The sequence below is a fragment of the Temnothorax americanus genome, unplaced genomic scaffold, assembly GCF_048541705.1.
Source record: "Temnothorax americanus isolate GAGA-0224 unplaced genomic scaffold, ASM4854170v1 Scaffold132, whole genome shotgun sequence".
NCBI classification, from domain to species: domain Eukaryota; kingdom Metazoa; phylum Arthropoda; class Insecta; order Hymenoptera; family Formicidae; genus Temnothorax; species Temnothorax americanus.
The window spans coordinates 95,001-119,189 of NW_027509267.1; the positions used below are offsets into that span (position 1 = coordinate 95,001).

Genomic DNA, 24,189 nt, shown 5'->3' on the forward strand with positions numbered 1-24,189 from the left:
TATATATATATATATATATATAGTTTATTAATTTTAGCATAACAGCCAGAAAGTGGACTTGGTTTACAATCATTTCCCTATTCATTCACACACACACTCCTCCTCATGCTCCTACATAACCTATTAAAATTTACAACTTTACAAAATTAAAAGATTTTAACAAATCTCGCACGGGCCTCGATTCTTATTGAATCTTGTTGCACTAACTACTTATCTCACAGCCTCTCTCACAACCTATTGACTTCCTATATCTATCTTCTTTTTCTTTCGCATCTCTTTCCCTAACAACTTTTAGCAGTACCTCCGCTTTGGTGGTGTCCAATTTATCATTTCAAAGTTTTTCCAACCTTTCCTTACTATCCTTTCCTAATACTGTAAACCATTCCTTTGTCTTAACGCAATCTTTAACATAGTGGTTCATATTATCCTGGCCTTCATTACAAAAAATACACATTTGTTTCTCTTCATCTAGCCAATACCTGTTACCCGATTCTAAGTTTCCGCATCTTAAATTTAACAACGCTCTGATACTATTCCCGAGATCCTGCCTGTCTAAATTGTCCAACTTTAAATAACTTGGGCCTTCCAAATCCATACTTAGCTCCTTATATTTCTTGTTATACCTTGCATCTGAAATTCTGTTTTCCTCTAACTGCCTCTGTATATCCTCATCCCTCTTCCTCATTTCTTTACCTAAATTTCTCCCCTCCCTTCTCAAGGCTTCCACCGCCACAACACTCCAACCGTTCCTATTAAAATATTTCTCTCTTTCCTTACCATACCTATCGTTCCAATCATTACTTTCTTTCTCCAGCCAACACTTTTTAATCCACCTTTCCTCATTTGTTTCCCTGACCTTATCCTCAAATTTCATAGCCCTAATTCCCCATCCTATCCTTAATTTGCTCAACCCTAATTCTCTAGACATTATATATCTCGGCGTGCAAAACTTTAATTTGAAAACCCATCTAGCGTAATCCAACAATATCTTTTCTAAATTTTTCTTTTCTTCCCAACCCCATAATTCCACCCCATATGAAATCACGCTCCTAACTAAATATCTAAATAGCATCCCTCTTCTATTAAAATAATTCCTACAAATTCTTTCGCCTAGCCCCCACGTCCTGTTAGCCGCTATCCTGCCTTTCCTACACAACTCTTTAATATGCTCTGTATATTTACCATTCCTACTAAATACAAACCCTAGATATTTAAACGTCTTGACTTCTTCGATTTCTTTATTCTCCCATTTCCATTTTTCTACCTTTTCCCTACCTCTCTTATTGAACACAACCATCTTAGTTTTATCCGTACATAAAGTCATTTTTCTTTTCCTAAAAAATCTTCTAATTGTATCCATCATATCTAGCATCGCATCCTTATTCTTAGTTAAAAATACCATATCGTCTGCATACTCTAACGACCACACTCTTACATCTTTTAATTGCACGCCGCCTATGTTTCTTACTTCTAATGCTTTCCTAATCTCCGCAATATACAGGTTAAATAGAAGCGGGCTCAGAACACAGCCCTGCCTAACTCCTTTTATTATGAAAAATTCCTTCGTTACACCTTCCTTTGTTCTAATCGCTACCTTTGTGATCTCGTAAATCCTTTCTAACTTTCCTATAAGCTCTTCTTCTATTCCCATTTCCCTAAGAATCTTCCAGAGTTGTCTTCTCTCAACGTTGTCAAAAGCTGCCTTTAGGTCCACAAAAAGTGCATAAACTTTACCTTTCCTACCTTTCCTTTCTTCCTTCTGAGTTAGATGATCCAGCACAAAAATATTGTCTATAGTTGATCTACCTCGTCTAAAACCGGCTTGGCTTTCTGGTAGCAAGCCTTTCTGCTCGACAGATTGCTCTAACCTTCCTCTGATAATTTCAGCATATATTTTGTAAGCCGAGCATAAAAGAGAAATACCTCTATAATTCCCTATTATGTTTTCATCCCCTCTTTTATGTAGCGGGACTATGATCGAGGTCCTCCAGTCCTTTGGTAAGATTCTTTCCTTCCAGACCTGATTTAGAACCTCTATTAGACCTTTCCTAACTGCCCTGCCTCCATATAGCCAAGCTTCAAGCGGTATTCCATCCACACCTACAGCCTTGTTTTTCTTCAATCTTCTTACCGCCTTAGTTATTTCTTCTTCCTCCAACTGTGAGCCTATTAGAACAGGCCCTTTTTTTTCAATTCCCATGCTATTATTTTCTACCTTGTCTTCCGCAATATCTTCTGTACTTCCGAGAAGCTCCTTAAAGTACTTCATCCATTTTGCACCCCCGATTTTATTTTTCTTCCACACCTTTTTCTTTCTTTTCCTATTAATGAATTTCCAGACCTCTGATCCTTGCCTTAGAATCTTCAATTCCTCTTCTTCTTTGATTCTCTTCTCCTTCCTCTTTTGTTCAAACATCGCTTTCATATTACTTCTTTCCTCCAAATACCTTCCTTTTCCTACCTTTCCTTTTCTCCATTTCATGTACATCTTCTTCACTTCTCTTTTCTTCCTAGTGCAGTTTCTGTCCCACCAGTCCTTAGAACCAATCTTCCTCTTTCTAATTATTATTTCCTTCCTTATCATAGACTCTTGAATTATCTTCTTAAGTTTGTTCCACTTCTCTTCAATTGACAATGCCTGATAATCATCTTCCCAGATAGCCTCTTCAGTTTTCTCTTTATAACTTTCAATAGCCTCCCTATCCCAGCATATTTTCCATCTTGCCTCTTCATTCCTATCTTCCTCTTCTTCTCTCTGTACATTTTTATTCTTACCTAACGCCCTATCTCTTACATCTAACATCGCGACTAAAGGCATGTGATCTGAGTCCACCCTCGCATCTATTTTAAATTCCCTAATTCTATCATGCATTTCTTCGCAAACAATCATATAATCTATTACGGAGCTACCCCTAGCACCTATAAATGTATATTCACCTTCCCAATCACCTTTTGTTGTACCATTCAGCAAGTACCATCCCTTATTTTGAACCCATTCTACTAAGTTCCTGCCTCCATTACCTATTAATGTATCTTTACTTTTCCTCTCTCACTTTCCCTCCTCTTCCTCCCCGCCACCTAATTCTCCTGTTCTGATGTTAAAATCTTCTCCTATAATCACAAGTTCTTTATCTATTTTTTCTATCCACCGATCTAATGTCTCCTCCATCTTGTTCCAACCCTCCCTATTATATACTGATATGATATTTATTATTTCACCTTCCTCAAATATTTCTGACAAAACTAAACCTTCCTCTTCCTTCTTGATCAACTCTGATCCTTCCTTCCCCCATCCCTTCCTTCTACCTAAAATAAAACCTCCCTTTGCCCTACCTTTCTTATTGACCCTAGTAGCATTACTACACATCCAAATATGCGTATCCGGTAACCTTACTTTGATTGTCTACCAACTAACAGAATCAATCCATGTTTCACTCAGACTTATGAAATCAAAATCTGTAATATAACCCCAAAAATCGATATCCTTGTTATTTATTCCTGCCACATTCCAAAATAGAATTTTCCTCCCTTTTATCATTGTTTCACTGACTTTCTCCACCTTCCTAATTTCATCCCTTCCTTTCCTTTTATCCTCCCTTATTCTTATCTCTACCACCTTTTGGCTCACTTCGTAAAATTTTCCTCAGCTCTCCCCTCATCCCCTCCTGCCTCTTGACTACCCCCACTACCATCACTATCTTCCAAATTCCTCGATACCTCCTCTCACGATTTCCACACTCCATTTATTCTTATTCTCGCATAACCTGCCTTAACCTTTACCCCTTTACCTTTCTGTACCTTAACCCACCTATAAATTTCTTCCTGTACCTTCCTTTCCTCCCAGGTTAGATCATTTTCAATAAATATATTTCCACCCTTTAGTTTGTACTTATTCCTCATCACTTCTTTCTTGTCTTGCTTCTCCAGTTTAACTACGGTAACCGTGCCACTTTTCCTCACATTTATTACTTTACATCTTACACCTAAATTATCTCTTAAAAAATTCTGCGTCCACTCCTTCCAGTCTCTTTCTTGTTCTAAATTTATTCTGCTAATTACCACGTTATTCCTTCTATCTTCCTTTTCTTTATCTTTCATCCATCTCTTAAGCTTGCCTACCTCTATATCACTTAGCCCACCTTCACTTACCGGGATCTCGCATAGCTACTTCCTCCTCTGCTCCTTCTAGAAAATTTGCTCTCACTAACATTTCTCTGGCTTTGACTTTCACTACCAATATCCGTCTCACCTCTCTCGCAACGCTCTAACCTTTTTTCTAATTCAAACAATGTTCAAATTTAGCGCGTTCTCAAAATTATCGACTCGTTCGTGAAATCAATAGCGTAGCGGCGACCACGGTGCCGGAAGCTAGGAGCGCGCTACTGATTCTCTTTTGTCGTTACCGGTCCGAGCTTGCTTCGCGACGAGCCGCGTTCCGCGCCATTCGCTCAAGGTCTGAGATACAGTACGCACGTTTCGAGATCGTGGTTCTTTTGCTCGATTAGTAAGATTCGTTCGAATAAGCGTTATCCCGATAAAGTACGATCGAGTTAGATCGTTCGGTCGTATACATTAATTGTACGAGGCGTGATTCGGAAAAAACGGAAGAATATTCTGTTCGGAAAGTGTCGCATAAAGCTGCGCTATTGCATAAGTACTTTCGGCCTCGCGCCCGCGTTAACTCGCGTGGTGTGATCCTCGATATCACGACAAGATTGATTCCTGCGTGCGTGCGATTTTCGTGGTTATTATCGCCTGAGACAAAGAGAAAGAGAGAGGAAGAACATTCCAGTCGACGCACGAGGAACGAAGGACGCGTGCTTAATAAGAAGGACGAATTCCGCTAGCGCTCGAGAGATACATCCCTGGGTAATGAAGCCTATGACGATCGAGCTGAGTTCTTCAACGTTAAGTACTTCGTTTCTTTTTCTGTCCGTGTTTTGGATAAGCGTGCACAACGCCATTGCGGGCTCTTTTAAGCCCTTCCGATTACATCGGATAACGCTGTCTAACGACGGTTTCTATCGCGAGATAGATCGCAATATTGATAAGCCGCGCATCGGTTTACGCCACGTGTACTCGCGTTAATTGTATTTCTACCGAATTCCGCGTTGTTATTGATTCGAGACGCTTCGTTGTGTGTTATGTCGATACGGTAAAACAACCTTGATATTTGATACCTCATTGTTTGGCCCGTCACGCGGGTCTTTTACGTTCCAGTAGCAAAAAGTAAAGATTCTCGGAAGAAGCATATATTGCATGTTCTACTAAATTATCTAGCGTTAAATCAATATTCATTTATACTTCTTAGTTTCGACATTACGTTACGCATTATTCAAAGAATTAGTTTAAGTTTTCGTTGCGAAATAGAAAGGTAATGCGATTTGCGATCACGACACATACAGTGTCTTCAAGAAGCAATAATAACATAATTATTGCCAACCTTTATATTATATTTAATTTGCTCTTATTTTAGGATTTAAGAATGATTATTATTCGACTTTAATTTGAACTGTGCTATTATTCTATGTGTTTGCCATTTATATTGATTACTATTGTATGCTCTATTAAAAATTGTGTCTCTGCTCATCAGGAGGAGCTTTTGTAAATATACTGTGATAACTAAATCCCTGTTGCTCGTTCACCTCAGTTACATTTCACTGCTTGTATTCATTCTATTTTTAAACAAACAATTTATTTTCAATTCCCTTTAGTCTTTCTTCGTTTTTTTCTTCCTTACTTTTTATTTCCTCTACGTATTGTGCAAAACTTTCTTTTATCTCCTCAAATTTACCTACCTCCTTGGATATCTGTTCCCTCATTTTCTTTATTTCATCTCTCAATATACCTAAATCACGTTTCATCTCCTCTTCATCTCTAAATGACACTGATTTACCTAACTCAAGTTTACGTTGTTTACTATCGGTTTTGCTGTCGATCTTGCTCCTACCTACCTAATGGTGCGTCTTCACCTGAGAGTAAGAACTCTCGAGAGCAAAAAGAAAGAGAGAGAGAGAGAGGTACTCTCGAGAGTCTCTTTCTCTTTCTCTCTTTTTGCTCTCGAGAGTTTTTACTCGCAGGTGGACACGCACCTTTACCCGCCCTACCGCTATTACCGATATCGCCCGCGCTTCCCGCGCTCGTCGGGATACGCGACGCCATAACCTAACGGCTACCGCTCGCTTTTCCCGGCCGAAATACGTACAGAAAACGACCACCTCTGGGTCCGCCTCCACTCACCCTTATTCAGAGCCCTCCAAACAACCTATCCACTACACTTTCGCTATTCTCTATCTGCTCACAACTTGCTTAATCACACCGCACAATCCTTCCATACATCCGCTCACTTACACGCCATCTAACCAAGTCCGTTTGAAAGAATAATATGATGAATCAACATCCTCTGAATACATATAGAAACTATTCAATTTTTTCCCGACGCGTTGTGGAAAATATGACGGCTCCGTATAATCGTTAATTACCGCGAGACATATGCTAACGAACCGTCGTAAGCAAATTCCTCGAAACGTTCGCTACAAGAAAAAACGAAAACAATTTTGGGACAAGAACGGAAGCGTTCGTTTGATTGTCATCGTCTTCGTTTCTAAGCCGAAAAGATGTACGTACTCCACTAAGATAAATCATAATTATTCTTGATATCAGCATTCGCGGCATCCTAAAGTCCCGATGGATAAAAACTAAATACTTAGTAGCATCTGAGTTTGATTTAGTCGGGCAACGTGAACACAGTTACACGTTTGCCCGTTTCTGTGGAAAAAAAAACGCGACGATCACCTTTTTTCTTTTTTTTCAAGTACTATGTATACTTGTAAACTATAAATGTATAAAAACGATTAGGTACTCGCCGCGATGGAAAGAAAGTAACAGAATACAATTTCTTTATGATTCTCGAAATAATCTTTTTGGATTTCTAAGTACAAGAAAAGACATCTCTTTTGCTTATGTATTATTCGACAAATCATGCAATGATACCCTTCATGGAGTGCAGTAACGGCTGTCGCATACTGGCAATGGAAACGAAGACGAGGGCGAAAACGGATAAAAGATTGAAGCGCACTCGGAAGGGAAATGAAAGCACCGCGAGCTTCCTCTTCTCGACGGTCCTTTGACTTTATTCGCGAGGCAACAATACTTTACGCAAATATCCAGTATTCTGTATACAATCATAATTAGCTAATCATCTGTCGACGAAACATATCGCTCGCGTTAAAACAGCCGCTTCGGCGTAAACTGCACACGTTATGCAGTTATGGATAATTAACAAACTGAATAAAAATCTTAATTATTAATATCATTATGTTATAATAATTAAGATTTTTATTCAGTTTGTTATCTATACTGTTCATCAGCTGCGTTACCCTCTACTCTGATGCTAAGACTGAGTGTATATTTTTCTATATAAAGACAGAATAAAATTAGTTATATAAATCAATACTATATAAATTTAATATTTATTGCATTTGTGTTATAGAAGTTATTGTTTTACCCAATCAAGAATGGATCGATAGATCCTTTGAAATAGTTTTACATCATTCATTTACATTACAAGAAAAAAATTATTTGAGGTGCAAGAGATGCAGTAAATTGCCAAGTCTAATAAGTACCCGCGTCAATATATATTATGTATATTAATTCACATTCTCAATTGTGCTACTGTTATTATTTGTCATCAGACAATTATAAACATACACATAATAATTAGATAGATATTATATCAAGAGACACGGTAGTGTCTCGCGCCAAGTACACGCGGAGCGAGACCGACCGTGACTTTTTTACGCGACGCGACGGGTTGCGAGTACTCGAGATGTTGAGATCTCGATAACGAGTGAACGGATCAAGTTCTAAGTAGGCTTGATCGATAGCTTGGGGTCCAATTAGGGGGGGGGGGGTGTTTCTCTTATAATATTCCGCTCCGTGCCCTACGAGCGGAGATATTGCGACGCAAAGTCCAAATGTGAAAATTTTTTATTAAGATACTTCTTCTTCTTCTACTTCTAACGCCGACGTTTTATATGATGACGTCATAATCAGAAACGTTACTTTCACTTTTTCGACGCTGGCGGCGCAGGTATCGCCAGTTTCGATATCGCGCGCGTATTTCGAAATTAGGTTGATAGATTTATCGGTCAGGAGGAAGATTCCTATCATTTCTATTTAGGTGATTTAGGTAAATTAGGTATATATATATATATATATATATATATATATATATATATAAGCTGTGCAACATATTATGTAGGCGCGGCAGAAACACCTCCTGTGAACAGGTTCCTTGATCTCCTCGGTATCAGCTCTCTGCTGTCAATATATATATATATTGTATAATCAGAATACTAGCAACGTGCACAACTTCATTTGAGGTTATAATTGGGTACAACATTCATCGCACGATACTTTTATAATTGCAAATCGGAAACGTACCTCGAGTCCAGCTCTTCTGCGATCAACGAAGTCGGGATCGAACGTCGATCATCGATCGAGATAGGTTAACTGATGATGAACTGACTCATGATGGAAGAATTTCATCATAAATTGACTGACAGCGCGCTAAACGAACGCACTGTCTGCACTGCACTGCACTGCGATACTAACGCCGCTAGCCGCCAGTGTCGAAAAAGTGAAAGTAACGTTTCTGAATATGACGTCATCATATAAGACGTCGGCGTTAGGAGGAGGAGGAGGAGGAAGTATCTTAATAAAAAATTTTCACATTTGGACTTTGCGTCGCAATATCTTCGCTCGTAGGGCACGTAGCGGAATATTATAAGAGAAACCCTCCCCCCCTAATTGGACCCCAAGCTATCGATTAAGCCTACTTAGAACTTGATCCGTTCACTCGTTAATCGAGATCTCAACATCTCGTGTACTCGCAACCCGTCGCGTCGCGTAAAAGAGTCACGGTCGGTCTCGCTCCGCGTGTACTTGGCGCGAGACACTGCCGTGTCTCTTGATATAAATATTACCATATGCCTCAGTGGTCGAATTGGTACGACACCCGCACGGAATGAGGGAGGTTCCAGGTTCGAACTCTGGCTGAGGTAATATTTTTTGCAATGACTTTAATTATTTAATTAAGACGCTTATATAAGCATCTAAAATTACATGAATTTAAAATGACCAGAATCTTTGGTCGAAACGCGGTGACGATTTGTCACGACGATTATAATCGTTGTTACGGTTATAATCATTGCTAGTATATAGTCAATTAAAAATTCTTAATTGTGGTAATTTACAAAGCTTGTTTCGAAAGTTATAGGTTTCGCTTTTAACGATACATTGATTTATTGTAGATTCTTTGAAAATCGTGATATATCTTAAGGAAGATGTAATTTACAAAGCCGGTACTGAAGGCGATTGCATGTATTTTATAGCCAGTGGAACTGTCACACTGATCACATTTTCCGGAAAAGAAGTAATTGAAAATATTTACATAGAGAAAAAATAAATTTTACGTTTTTTTGCAATTACATTTAAGTAATGAAATATTCTTTAAAGATATGTCATCTTCATGATGGTGAGCATTTTGGCGAGGCTAGCTTGATCTATTCAAATCAACGCAGAGAGGAATCAGTTGTCGCTTTAGAAGTATGCGAACTACTTCGTTTGCAGCGTCGCGATTTCAAGCGCCTTTTTGCGGTAAATTCGGAGTTTTATAACAGTTTGGAGCATATCGTGCAAGAACATTCAAGAAAAATAAAAAAGCTAGAAGAGTAGAACTTAGATGAAACAATCAGGCAATAGTTTTATTCTCTTTATATAGCTGAAATTTTTATTACAAGTTAGTTTCCATCCATCAATCATGCATAAAAATTGATTTAAAAAAAAACTTGTTTTTTAAAACAAATATATTGAGCAATTTAACACAATAAATGGTAAATGTTGGATTAAGGGCGACCTCACCGATTTCAATGATCATATATTGGCAAGGCCATGGCTCTGACTGCAAAAAATTTGGATGTTACTTTGCGTGGATTTTCTTTGGACAGCATTTTACTTTCCACGCAAAGCAAAATCCACCCCGCCCATGCTTATAGGACGAGGTCTATCGTTGTTCGGGTTTTCAACTTTCCATACGAACCGAAGTCCACCTCTACTTATCCTTGCTTGCGGTGAAGGGGCGGCATTTCCTCCTCCGCCTACATGTGTACTGTCTATACACACATCAGCAAAAATTACTTCCTTTAGCACTAACACAAACTATTATATTTCTTAAACTATTTTGTTCATAACTTTTTAATGAACAACGAGTGACGTCTAAAATTTTTTACAAGTTAGTTAGAGCCATGTCCTTGACAATACACATCAAGGCTATTAAAATCGGTGAGGTCGCCCTTAATCTAGACATTTGTTTACTAATTAATTCCTATAAATATGTCATCCTATGTACTCATCATTCAGTTATTATTGTACAGTCATTATTGTAAGTCATTGTAGAAAAGAGATTCCTTTTCATTTATAATTACAATCAGTATATTATAATACAGTTTTTTAAGGATATAAGATTAAATTTATTTATCGAAATAGGTACATTTTTTCATGAATTGAATTAGGTCAATTCAGGCATCTTTAAATGTTTACATTTGTAAATTTCTGTTATATCATAATATTTCTAGTAATATTTTAACTTTATGATGCCGTTCTAAATCCTCTTTTGCGCTTATTAGAAGTATAATATGATCAGTTTTCCCCAAATTAGTGTAACTGTTGTGACGTGACAAATCGCGTCCGTCACCCGGACGGGCTTGGCCGAGGGGAAAGTCGGAGGTGCTTCCTCGCTCGGAGCGGGGGAGGGCAATTCCGTATTTAATTAATTTGCGTTACTGAGATTTTAAGGGAATTGCCGGTGGTGACCGTGCCACTATGTAACGGCTTTGAGTTGCAACGAGGGAGAAACCAGAAGACACAACCAGAGAGACGATCAAGGAACATGGTTGTCAGTCGGGTCGCGCTCGGACCTCCTCGCAAGCGCAACGTAAAAGCTCGCCATGCGAGATCCGATCCTGGGCTCGGCCACTGCTGAAGTTGAAAACTAAAGGACCCCGGGAGATGTCCTGATAAAGTACAGTCCTGTGGTCGCCACCCCGAGGGGCTGCCGGTGGACGTGGCCATGGCCTGGCCAGCCTGGCCCACGTAAAACCGGCCAAATAATCGTGGCCCGGACAGCCGGATTATTTAAAGAGGCCGCGCAGAGGTGGAATAGTTCCAACCGCGCCGCAGGAAGGAGCGGCGCTAGGCGCATGAAAGGCACGCTTGGATCGGCGGACACTGCAGGCGGCGCGCCACGGCGCAGGCGCGGGGAACCGGCGCGATCCCGGCGAGCCATCGTCTCAGCTGGTCTCAGCACTGTCGTGCCGGACCGAACGAGGGAAGCATCCTTCGACGATCGATCCGGAGGCTCTTCGTGGGACATTGTTTTGTAAGGTCACCACTCTGGCGTCCCCGCGGTAGAGGATTCGCTCGAGGCGCTAGCCCCATTTTGTATCGCGCTGTCAGTTACCTTGGGAAAGCGGACCAAATCTGTTACCTGGAGAATAAGCGCCACTCGTTACCTTGCGCTCTCTCTTGTGTCGGGAAGGCTGAATCGGAAGCCAGGCCGGGACCCCGCCGAGAGCGAATCCTCACGTAAGTAGAGACCACATAAGCCCTCCCTGAGAAGTGACCGTCGCGGCCGACAGTCACTTTGTGTATTTGTTAGCGTGTGTACGGTATTCGTGATAAATAGAGTCGCTATTGCGCAATTTGTGTCGCAAATGAGTTTTGCGTATTCGGTATTGTGTGTACGGTATTCGTGATAAATGTTAGGGTTGCTATTGTGTAATTCGTGTCGCGGATGTTAGTGTACATGTAGAATACTTGGATAAGACTGTGGAGTCGTCAGGATTGGCGTGATGCCGTGGAATCACCGGGTTTTGTCGTGAGCGAGCGATGCGAAAAATTTCGGGATTCGCGTGGCAAACCGCGGAATCGTCCGCGATTCGGGTCGTTTTGCGTTGGTGAATCCGGGACAAAGACAATCGTCGGCCGCTGGGTCGGCATGACGAGGCTAACCGCCGAGAGTTGGGTAACGCGAGACGAGGACGATCGTTTGCCGATGGCTCGGCATAGCGAGGCCGACCGCCGAGAGTTGGGTAACATGCGGATGCGTGAGTATGCATGAGTGTGAATCGTTGTGTGTTGTTCGGATTTGTGCGTATGCGGGAGTGTAAGGCTGAGTTTCCACTGAGCGCGTCACGCGTTGCGTCGTCCGAGTTGAACTAATCAAAACATCCCATTTTGATCCCGTCACAAGAATGTAATGAAATGGGATGTTTTGATTGGTTAACTTGTGACGACGCGACGCGTGATGCGCTCAGTGGAAACTCAGCCTCAGCCTAAGTCGTTGCGTGAGATTTTCGTGAGTGTGCGTGAGAATCAGTCGTTGCACGTTTCGGATGCGTGAGTATGTGTGAGAATAAGTCGTTGCGTGTTATTCGATTTGAGTGTTTTGTGACTCGTGTTTGCGCGAAGGGCGGTTCGCCGCCCCGATTCGTCCTTACATCTTTTCTGAGATCATTCTAATATCTGACTTCGAACATAAAGTAGTTATAATAAAAGAGTTCAGCCTCGGGAGCCCGAGGGGAATGAGGGAGGAAGGGTAAGCGGGGGAGGGGCGGGGCGGGGTATTGGTTTGCACAAGGGTATCAGATTACAAGGAGATAACGGGGGTGAGAGGGGAGGGGGAGGGGGCGGGGTATCGGATTTCAAAAATAATGGATTTCAAGGATATCGGATTTCAAGAATATCGGATTACACGGGGGAAGGGGGAGGGGAGAGGGTTGACCTTGGGATACCACCGGGATGAGTCACCGGGATAACTCACCCGCGCCGCGGGGTCCGCGGGAGGGGAAGTCCGCGTTCGCGTTCGCCGCGTGGGGGGACTAAACAATTTATCTACGCACTATTTTTTACGACGCAGTACGTAAAAAAAACAAAGGAAAAAATGACGTCATCGCGACAATGATCGACCCGATGACACAGCGAACCTGTTGGAACATGTTCATCGTAAACAACATTTTTCTAGGAAAAGGGTGTTATCGCGTAAACAAAACAATCTATCTACGCAGTCCGCGAGACAAAGAAAAAAATGACGTCATCGGGACGATGATCAACCGGATAACGCATCGAACCTGTCGGAACATGTTCGTCGTAAACAAATGTTTTCTTGGAAAAGGCGGCAGTTATAGCGTAGACTAAACAATTTTGCACTATTTTTTACGACGCAGTACGCGAGACAAAAGGAAGAAATGACGGATCGACAGCATCGAAGCGATGATAAAATTTAGGTAGAAATGGACATGCACGCAAAGAAATTACATCGTTCATTTAGGTGTAAAAAAGCCTGTTTATTGAACTCTTCTTTTACATATTATATCTTACGTGCTAAAAAACTAAAGCTGCGAGCTCATGTTGGAGAAGATGTTTCAACACTCGGTGTGAATCACGCGCTATGTGTGGCGCTATGGTAGACATTTCCGGTTCGACTGAAGCGCAGCGCGTCACCGGTAACAAATCTCGAACAGCGCTCTTCAGTTGAAGTCAATCCGCTGTGCAAGAATCACGTACTGTATACCTCTGTGCAAATATATTCCGAAAAGATAGATATCGTCATTTTTCCTCACCTCATCCTTGCTCGAGCTACCGAATATTTCGTGAATAAGTTAACAGCTCACAATCGATGAGCTGATTTGTATTGAATGCATCGCTAGCGTATATTACATTCGACGCTTCCTTGGGATCCGTTACGGTGAACGCGATATCGGAGAACTGCGCAAACTTTGCATCGACCGCTGCAAGTATTCTGACCAATCGATCAAATCTTGCATTGATGCACCGATCGAGATCGAACATACGATGCAACGTCAATTTGGTCATCATCAAGCGTACGTTTTACAGATTCGAGACGTATGAGTTTGACGTTATTAACCGACGTAAAAACTCTCACCGTTAGCGGTCCAATGTTTAGAAAACTATGAATATCTTTGTAGTCGTTGCGAAAGAAATTCAGAATGTTTCGTCGTTGCTCGTAGAGTGCCTTCCACGTTTCGAGAGATAACAGCAGTTTTTTTCCTCGATGATCTCCAACGGCGATCTCCACGTAACTCGGTGGACCCACGTTAATGCCAATTTCGAGGCATTTGTATTTCGTAGCTATCAACGCGTATCGTCTGCCGAGTATACGAACCGCGCGACTGTCAAACGAAATGCTGGGTAAAAAAAATGAAATTATTTTTATTTTTCGTAAGTATTACAATTTGCAAAGATATAAAAACTGGGGGAAGACTCATATGTTAATTTTCTCTCAAACAAAACTTACCTATTAAATTTGTTCTCATACGTTTGAGTTTCAACGTCGTAAATCGGCACGTAATAATTCACGGCATTCGCGCGTTTTTTGCCGTTGTTGTTGCTGCTGCTGCTGTTGCATCTTTCAAAGGAGAACATTTTTGTCCTTTAGGCTCTGAGAAGTTGACCGTCAGTACAAGCGATCGCGACAAGACTGATCATATAAAATTAATCGAGTATACGCGACAATTCTAAAAGTAATGATGTGGTGGGGGGAAGGGAGGGACTCTAACTTTGATGATGGGGGAGTAAGAATAAAATATAAAAAGTTATATATAATTTATATTTTAATTCTGGCGATCATCGGTATACATTAACAATGTATTTAAATGGTAATAGACGTTGGCGTCGCGCGCGACCACTAGTTAAATAATTTTATTACATTTTGTAACGCGCAATTCTTGACATGTTTTCCGCATTGCATAGTATTGGTGTCATCTAGTTTATTCAAAGATTCGATATCTTCGTAATGCGCATCCAGAGTCTTGACGATTAGGTTTTTTCGCGCATAATTCTCCAGCAGATCCACCAGCCATTCTCGTTTCTGGCATCCTTTGACGTACACGAGAGTCGGCATCTCGTCGTCATCGTCTTCTTCTTCTTCGTCTTCTTCTTCTACACCAAGCACGGCCGATGTTATCAGGCGTTTCACCATGCTGTACGGCACGTTTCCGTCTTCCCATCATAATCCATGATTCGCAATCAGCCAGGTAGCGCACGATTTATCGGATTTTGTGAGGAGATTCCACGGCATGGGGTACTTAAAGATGTAATGCGTCAGAACGCAGCCTTTTCTCAGCACCGCCACCTGCTCCTTCACGACAAATTTCATCCCGACGAGGAATCCTTGCAGTTTCACGAACGTTGGTACGGACATGACGAGATTTCTTTATTTCTTTCTCTCTCTCTTCCTCGTCGATACGTCAATCGAGAAAAATGACGCGCAACTCTGCAAACCGTCTCGCGATACTCTGATTTATACTTCTCCCATCCCTCCTTTGTCCTTCTAAATAATTGTATCGGAGAGTGATGAAAAGAGAGAGAGAAAGAGGAAAAAATATTCACGTCGAGATTGCCGTGAACACTCAGACTATGAGACTATTTTGCGCACCACGTTCGTCAACGGGTTGCACTCAATTACGCGGTCGTGTATGATGAGACAGTACGCGGAGGTATTCGGCGGTACGTTCTCTATGCAGTCAAATTCTATTCTGACATCCACGGTGGCGTTTTTGACGGATTCGTTTTGGCAAGAGCAATCGATGATCACAAACGGGCCGTTACGTAGAAAAGTCGAAACGGTGAAACTCGGCTCAAGATATTCGTATCTGTAGTAGCTCTTGCAGAAACGCGCGTACATATTGTACCGAATCGCCCATCTGTGTTTATCAAAGTTCAAATTCAAGTCGTCGTACGGATAAACTTCCGAGTTTAGATAGAGTTTTATGCTGGTCAAGTTGCAGTTGTCGAATCGGCTTGTGTCGGCTGACATGACGTTCTTCCGACCCGTCTGCAGAGCGAAGGCGACGTATCGCGGTTTCTCGAGTTGAGTCGCGGTCTTAATGGCCCACGAGTGCTTGGTCGTATTCTGCAACAGGGGAAACTCGTACAGATCCCACGAACGAAAATCCATACTTAGATATGGTCCGTCTTCCAAGGCGCGCAGCATCGACAGCTTGTTGATCTTGTTCAATACCACGTGAGGCATTCGCCATTGTATCTTGAGTATTCTGATAGTAGGCTCCAACGCGAGACTTCCCACCAGGGAATTGTTGTCGTTGCGCGATTGTATCAAGATCAATTCGTGACGAGCGTTGATCACCACGCGTTTGTAATCCTCGCAAAATCTCAGTAACAAGTTGAGCAGTACGCAGAAATATCCGTTCGGGTTATTCTGTGGATCTCAGCCCGCGTTTCGTAGGATCACATTTTCTGTCGGACGATACCGTAACGTAGGTCTTAAGCGTGCTGGTTATTCCTATGTTTCTGCAACGATCAATTTCAATACCGTCGAGCTCGTATCGAATCTCGTCGAACATGAACGCGACGCAATTAGTACCCATTACCACGTTATTGTCTTGACCGGCTGCTCTGGTTACCGTCAATATTCCTTTGACGTAGAGAAAACTTTCGCACGGCAACGTATACAGATCCTGCTGTTGTATGGGTATTCGTATCTCGTCACTATAGTCAAACGTTGTGTTGGCGTACGGGTTGCACGTGTGAGTCTCGACCTTGACGATGCAATCGTCAAAGACCGGCTCGCCTCCGATGTTGAGAATTTCAGTCATCGTTCAGATGTTTCGCACCGCAAATCTCAGGTATTGTTAAAACTTAACGTTCGACGCGTTTCTCGTCTCTTGTTTAACGTCACCGAATGTCGACTTGACGATATCGTCGATCGGCGCAGCCGTAAAGATATTACTGTTATCTGTCGCGTGCTCCGAGTTGTTCAACACTAGCATCTCATATGTCGCGAGTACAACACTCACACCTCACACACACGCATACACTGATGCGTTATCGCTTTCGCCGTCGTACGTGCAATCTGACGGTGATATCTTCTCCTCGAAAATCGAGCAATCGTCCGTCTTGATTAACGAAGCGTATCGTTAGATTCGTAACGCTCCGCGCGATGATCGGCAGGTAAACGATCTGCGCCGGCGTTTCCGATACAATATATCCCGGTGGTATGCTCGGTGAAAATTCGTGTATCGTATGAACGCGTTTGCCGTTGCTGTACGCACCCGCGGTCACGTTACACTCCACGCGGATAATGTTTACGTTGATAATATTAATCGGTGCGTCCGATTCGTACCACTGTCCCGGCTGCAATATACGCGTCGACGAGAATCCCAGCAGCGATTCGACGTTGTTCGGTTTGTTAAAATTCACTCTGAAAGCGCACTTGATCTAGCTCTTCATCGTATTGTAATTTGCGTGGAGCACTATCGGGTATTTCGCGGCCTCGTCTTCGTAGCCATTCGCGCGAACGGTCTTCTCTCGCGCGATATCCGCGACCGACGTACGCAATCGTCGTTGGAACGAACCACGCGTAGCAGACGTTTCCGTGATATTTTACGTTTCAAAAACTCGTGTATGGCCCGTATCTCGTACGATCCCTCGGGAATCGTAATTTCCGTGTTATCCTCGCCGAAATAAAATTTATCATTCGAAGAATTCACGTTCGGAATCGTGTGATAAGTCTCGAAACACGTTAGACCGAGCTCGTAGTCACCGTCGCTCAGATCCACGGTGGGAAAATAGTGCTCCGCGAGGATGCTGGTCTTCCCGATCAGCGTGAACGTTATAGACATGTCGGCGGAAGCTGTTCGACGAACACTGAGTCTCCGCACGGCGCGTCGTCAGGTTTTAAATTAGCGCCGATCGATGTCGATCGTCCGGAGAAATTGCAAGCACAATTGTCCACAGATGCTCTGGATCGTATCGCTGATAAGACGTGCGATTGTACTCAATTTTCGTCACGCTCGATCCAAAATATTGCACAGTTTTTTCGGCGGTCGAAGATTGCCGAAACTGTCGAAATATACGACTCGATTTCCTCTCTTGGCGTACGCTACTCAATGAGTACCGGGACCGGCTGCATCGTCCAAATTCACGATACCGCTCTCGTTTCGACGTAGCCATCGCTGGTAACGAATCACGCATGAAAACACCTCTGAAGAACGGTACGCGCATTCGCCTTGCCAGTCGACTCAATTGTACGTTAGTCGTAACACCCGTGAGCATATTTAACGACTTCTTTGATGTTTTTTTTTTTTTAATCTTCAACGCTACTCCTTGCCCGCGTTTGTGCGGGCCGAGATACGGTCCTTGTCTATATTTGTACGGAGTGAGATAAAGTCCGCGACCTTCCATGGCGCGATTGTGACGTTGCGTCTCTTCCAGCTGACGCCGCGCGGCTTTACCAGCGTTCACCGCCGTTGTAATTCCGGCCGCTCCGCCGGCCAGAGAACCGAGAACTTCCAACAACGGTAGAATCGGCAATACGTTATTTCGTTTCGCTAATAGTTGTAGTGATACCCCTACCATATTTTTACACCAGTTATTAGAGCGCAGATGGTCGTATATGCCATTGACATTCATTTCCAAAGTGAGCGTCGAGCGCGTCGCATTTAGCTCTCACGACATACAAAAACAAAGGGTTATTTAAACGCGCACAGAATTTTTTTTAGTTTATGTATATTAATTTGTCAAAATGGATTCTTCTTCTGAAAGTAAGTACAATTTTAATATGTTACTCAAAATATATATGAACAATATTTTAAACAATAAATTAATAATCAAGTTAGTCATAATTTTCATGAACGCGCTCCAGAAAATTGTGACATAATAATTAATAAGTTAAAAATTTTGTCAGATCCTGCTGTCTAACCAACTTTAAATTTTTTATTAAACATTTTTTCAAAATAAAAAAATTAACTGCCGATAGCTGCCTGTTTGGCTCCTGTGATAGTTTTTGTACGATGATGCATAAATGCACTTCAAACCGCGCATATTCTACTGTGTATTTTTTAAACTTTTACTGTCATAAATTATTGTTTTTCATAACAATAATATAGAATAATGTTTCAATAACATATTTATTGAATAATACATTTTTAAAATATTGTTTATTGATATTAATAATAAAAAAATATTTTTATTATAAATTTTATTTTTTAAATATAATATTTTAAATAATAACAATAACGATAATGTAAAAGCTCAGTAGATTTCAAATCAAACAAAATAAAAATAGAGCTGATGAGCCGAGCTGGATTTTGATGCTGATCATTGTAATATAAAAATATATACAGATGTTTCGACCTTTACTTAGGTCAGTGTAAAATAAACAATAAATAAATAAAAATAAGTAAAACAGACTAGATAAAATAACAATTTATTTTATTTATTTATTGTTTATTTTACACTGAAGAGATGATCTAAGTAACGGTCGAAACGTCTGTACATGTCTTTTTATATTACATTTATTTTGTTTGACAATATTTTAAATCCGTTAATTTAAAGTTTAAGAAAATTCCGCAAAAAAATGAGATTGTTGTTATCTGAAACTGTTAAATTATTAATTCCACCATGGTAGGAGATGTTTTGACAGATCTACCCCGGGAGCTCCGAGGGGGGAGCGGGGCGTGAGGGACTCGAGGGCGAGGGCGAGCGGGGAGGGGGGACGACTCGTTGGTGAGGGGGAGCGGGGGAAGGGTCGGCGAGCGTGTTGGGACATGTTTATTAAATATTAATAAACATATCGTATTGACAAGGGGTACCGCCGAGGGGGGGGGGTAGGTGTCCGCGTTCTACGCCGAGGGTGGTCCGCGGGGGGGGTCGTCACTTTATTGGCGCGGGGGTATTACAAAGGCGCCATTCGGCTGCTGGAATTTAATCGGCGATTATAAACAAAACAGCGAGTTAGACACTTGACTCTGCAATGATCTCACCCTTCTAGAACATGCGAGCCGCCATTCGGTTACGGCGTCTCACTACAAAAGCGAGCGTCGATGGTCCGACGACGGTTTGAAGATAAAATAGCCGAGGTAAACAATTGATAAAATTTGTCACCGATGACGATTTAACCGTTGCGGAGTCCTCTTCATGTTTTTTCTAGGAAGAGCCGCTGTCTCTCTTGCTCCCGTCCCCCCCTTTGTCTTGACACGCGTCTGTTACTGCTCGCAACCACAATGAAACTAAATTCAACGGCGGTTATGGGAGGCGGGTAAAAAGTCGCCCAGAGAGAAGAGATATAATAGTTTATACAACGATGATAAAGGCGAGCGTCGACGTTCGTTGGCGTTCTCTTTTCCTCGCGCGGATTTAACTTTAATTATTATTTAAAATATTATTATTATGAAATATACTTAATAATAGTGAAGAGGAAGCGGAAAAATAAATAATAAATGATATATATATATTGTTCGAGATTCCGTTACCGTTGCGCCGCCCGATCAGATGGCAGCATCGATCGGATATCGACTCCGCATCACCGCGGTAGTTCGCGCCCGCACGGGCGCGCTCATCGCCAACGTCTTCCTCACGATCGAGGCAATTGTACAAATGGCCGCGCAGTGATCAGATGCACGATGTGTGCTCTGTGCATCTTGATTGTGACTATACACATTGAAGTGCCCACCGCAGTGATTACAGCTGCTGAGATACTGCATTAACATGTAAAGCGACCACACATCCAGCTCTACTCAGGATACATCAACACGACGACTCAGGCTCACATGTGCGCGAGTGCCGACCGCCACGTGTCCCAAAGCTCACGGGCGATTCATCGAAGAGGACGACAATTAATATAACTGCCTCGTCCACTCACGAACGATACACAAAGACTTCTTATACAAGGACTTCTTATGCTTAGTAAAATCCGAAAGACTGCCCACCACCCTTAGGTCAGACTGTATATATCTCTTCTCATATTAAAGACGGCTCAGACTGTGGTCTGAGTTACACAAGAAATAAAGTGAATAATTAGTGAACACCTTCCACGCGCGTCCTTCTCATCCCGCTTTCATCGTCGGGATTAATCAGCGATTTCGCGAACATTTGGTCCTTCGAGCCGGATGCGTGGAACTTAAAGTGTAGCTCGGACACATCTCATATTTACAGGGCATGCCTTCCACGACATGCCACGTGGACATTATCGCGCGCTTCCGCGAGTGAAGTACAGCCATTCTCACGCGCGCTTGCAAGTGTTACGACAACATGCTCACGCGTTCCCGCGAGTGAAAGTAGACTTGTTCACGTGCTCAATACATGACATTGTAGTTTCTCGATTCGCGTAGTGTTGTCCTAACGCGTCTCTCGAACGTTCTCGCCTCATGCAGTGTTTCTCATACGTGTCTCGACATTTGTCAGGTTTCTCATCGTGCGCAGCTCAGGGACGGCTCAACATGACGGAACCCGCAAAGGCGGGTACGGGCGGTACGGACACCATGATGCCACAGCTCGAGATACCACCGGCTTGCACATCGGAACGCCAGGTTTCACCCGTGCGCTTGCCCACGGAGCTCATCCTAACTGAACCGACTGGCGGCGGTGCGGGATATTGGCGACACGCTGCCAACTTGTGCAGAGGACATGCCGTTAGAGGAGGTCATCCAAATCTCAATGCATCTCGAAGAAGCGAACAAGGCGTTTCTCAAGGAGCATGCATATCTTGAAGCTTCATAGCCGTCGGCGCTCATTCAACAGCAAAGCGCACGTTGACAGCTCAGCATGTGGCAGCTCAACCGGCCCGCACGGCAGCATCTAATCTACCCGTGCGATTGCTGCAACGGCATTCACTTCATTGTGATATGCACGTAATTTAGGGATCTTTCAACCGACGATCGACAAAAATTAGTCATACTACGGAGGCTTTGGGTCAAATGCCTCGGCCGTCACAACGTCCGCTCATGCCAGAACTCACGTAGGTGCAAGAAGTGCGCCCACCGACATCATACGATGCTGCATGAGGCACATCAGACCGACTCATCATCGAAGCCTATCACCAGCTCAGCTGCGTCAGCTCAATAGGAAGATGGTGCAATCGTCGCTCACTCATCATTAGCCGCTCATTGCACTCAACATTACTAGCTACGGCCCTGGCTCAGATCAGTTCATCTGTTCATACTCAATGCGTATGGCCTTTCATTGATTCAGGTTCAGAACTTGCCTTTGTTTCAGAATCTCTCGTTCGCCAGCTCAACATCACCCGTCATCATTACGTCATTCTCATCACTGGAATTGGTGGCGGAAAGGCGACGCAAACGCGAGAAACGAGGAAGTTGCATTGCTTAAGCTCCCCCCACTTCACTCAAGATCAGACGTCATTATTCACATTCTGCAGACGTTAACGAACATCCTGCCATCTTTCAACGCTGCACCACAGGAATGGCCGTATCTCACCAAGTTGACCTTGGCTGATCCAGATTTTCTAACACCACGGCCAGTGGATATTATCATTGGAGCTGACTCATATGGGCAGATCATCAAGCCCACCATCATCAAACAAGATACACTGATGCCAATTGCGCAGCTCTCAATTTTCGGATGGCTCGTTCTCGGACCTGTCGACACATCATCATCGGCATCTGCTACAGTGCATGATGCATCGGTTCAGGAGAGGGAAGATGCTCTCGACGAGTTACTGCCGAGATTTTGGACACAAGAAGAAGTGCCTGCGAGCAACAATCTTGATCTTACTCCTAACGAACAAAATGTGAAGAACATTTCAAGAGTACTGTCTCACGGGATTCAACAGGTCGATACACAGTTCGACTACCCCTAAAATCATCACCTGATACACTCGGCGACTCGTATCTCACCGCGAATCGATGGTTGAAAAGCTTACAAAGAAGATTCTCACGAGATGACAACTATCGACGTCTGTATCACCAATTCATGACAGAATATCGAGATCTCAATTACATGAAGAAGGCTTCACCCGCTTCCAGTCAGCACACGCACTATTATTTGCCACATCACGTAATGCCTAAACCAGACAGCGCAACCACGAATGTACGTGTGGTATCCAATGGCTCAAGCGCATCTACATCTGGCCGCTCCCTTAATGATATCATGCACACGGGAGCCAAGTTGCATTTAGACGTCACCGATGTGACGTTTTGCTCTGGATCCGACAATTTCGGCATTTAGTTGCCACCGACATCACCAAGGAGTATAGGCAGATCAACGTGCACGAAGATGACTAAGATTTACAACGGACTCGCTGGATAGATGAGCAACTCAATGAAGTGCCATATCACCTAACAACGATCGATATGTTGATGACAATTCTGGAGGCGACAACACCTTTCAGCAAGTAATAGAATTCAACACTGCTCAACGGACTTGTGCATGGCGGGCGGCGTCCCATTAGCAAGGTGGCACGCGACTTATCAAGACGTACTCACTGCGGTTCAAGCAGAAAAGGACCAGGACTCACAAACTACATTGACGATTGAAGAAGATTCATTCACACTCTCAACAAGGATCTCGTTGCACACCGATCATCTCACCAAACGCCTCGCTTGGTCTGAAGTGGCTCAGAAACTCGATCCACTGGGCTTTGTATCACCAGTGGTGATCAAGGCGAAGATGCTCTTGCAGGAGCTTTGACTACATGAAGCTCCAATGGGATGAACCACTGCCATCCCAGCTCTCATCACGGTGGCTCATTATCAGAAAAGAACTCACAAGCTGGCCAGCTCTCAATACCTCGGTGGTACAACCAAGGTAGCACCTCTCAAACCACATAAGGCCTCTCGTCAGTGGAATTTCACGGCTTTTCTGATGCTTCTCAACTGGCAATGGCTGCAGTCGTATTTATCACCGTCCACGGCTCTAATGGCGCCACGATTTCATTGGTGTGCTCCAAAACCAAGGTAGCACCGCTCAAGCAGCTCACCATCCCGAGACTTGAACTCACCGCAGCACCGCTGCTCTCAAGACTCATGCAATACGTTCAAGCCACCTTGAAGTTGAACGTCACAGCAACTCACCTGTGGACGGACTCTGTTGTGACACTCACGTGGATCAAATCTCATGCATCGCGCTGGAAGGATTTTGTGAAAAATCGAGTGTCTCAAATACAAGAGCTCACTGCGAACGCACATTGAAAATACGTACAATCGTTTACAGAAAAGTTGCAACACTTTTTTTTATAATTTTTAAAACGCGCAAAAATTTTGATTGCAATCAATTATCTCTGTATGCACGTAGTAAACAGTTATGATAGCTGTCAAAGTAAACTATACAAGGTGAGTTTACGAAATGTAT

General features: G+C 42.9%; 1 protein-coding gene across 1 annotated transcript; it reads right to left on the bottom strand.

The window, feature by feature from the left end:
• Positions 1–15,496: 15,496 nt before the first annotated feature.
• On the bottom strand, positions 15,497–16,697 carry LOC143894232 (uncharacterized). Its single transcript, XM_077400374.1, has 2 exons — positions 16,353–16,697; positions 15,497–16,300 (listed from the first exon to the last, which is right to left on the bottom strand). The coding sequence occupies exons 1-2, from the start codon at positions 16,695–16,697 to the stop codon at positions 15,497–15,499; spliced, it is 1,149 nt and encodes a 382-aa protein (XP_077256500.1).
• Between the last annotated feature and the right edge of the window lie 7,492 nt (positions 16,698–24,189).

What these genes read in the sequence shown, in the direction of transcription:
- LOC143894232 (XM_077400374.1), bottom strand. Translation starts at nt 16,697, where the DNA reads ATGACTGAAATTCTCAACATCGGAGGCGAGCCGGTCTTTGACGATTGC. An exon ending in CGCTTAAGACCTACGTTACG is followed by an intron (nt 16,301 to 16,352) that starts GTATCGTCCGAC and finishes TGAGATCCACAG; the next exon opens with AATAACCCGAACGGATATTT.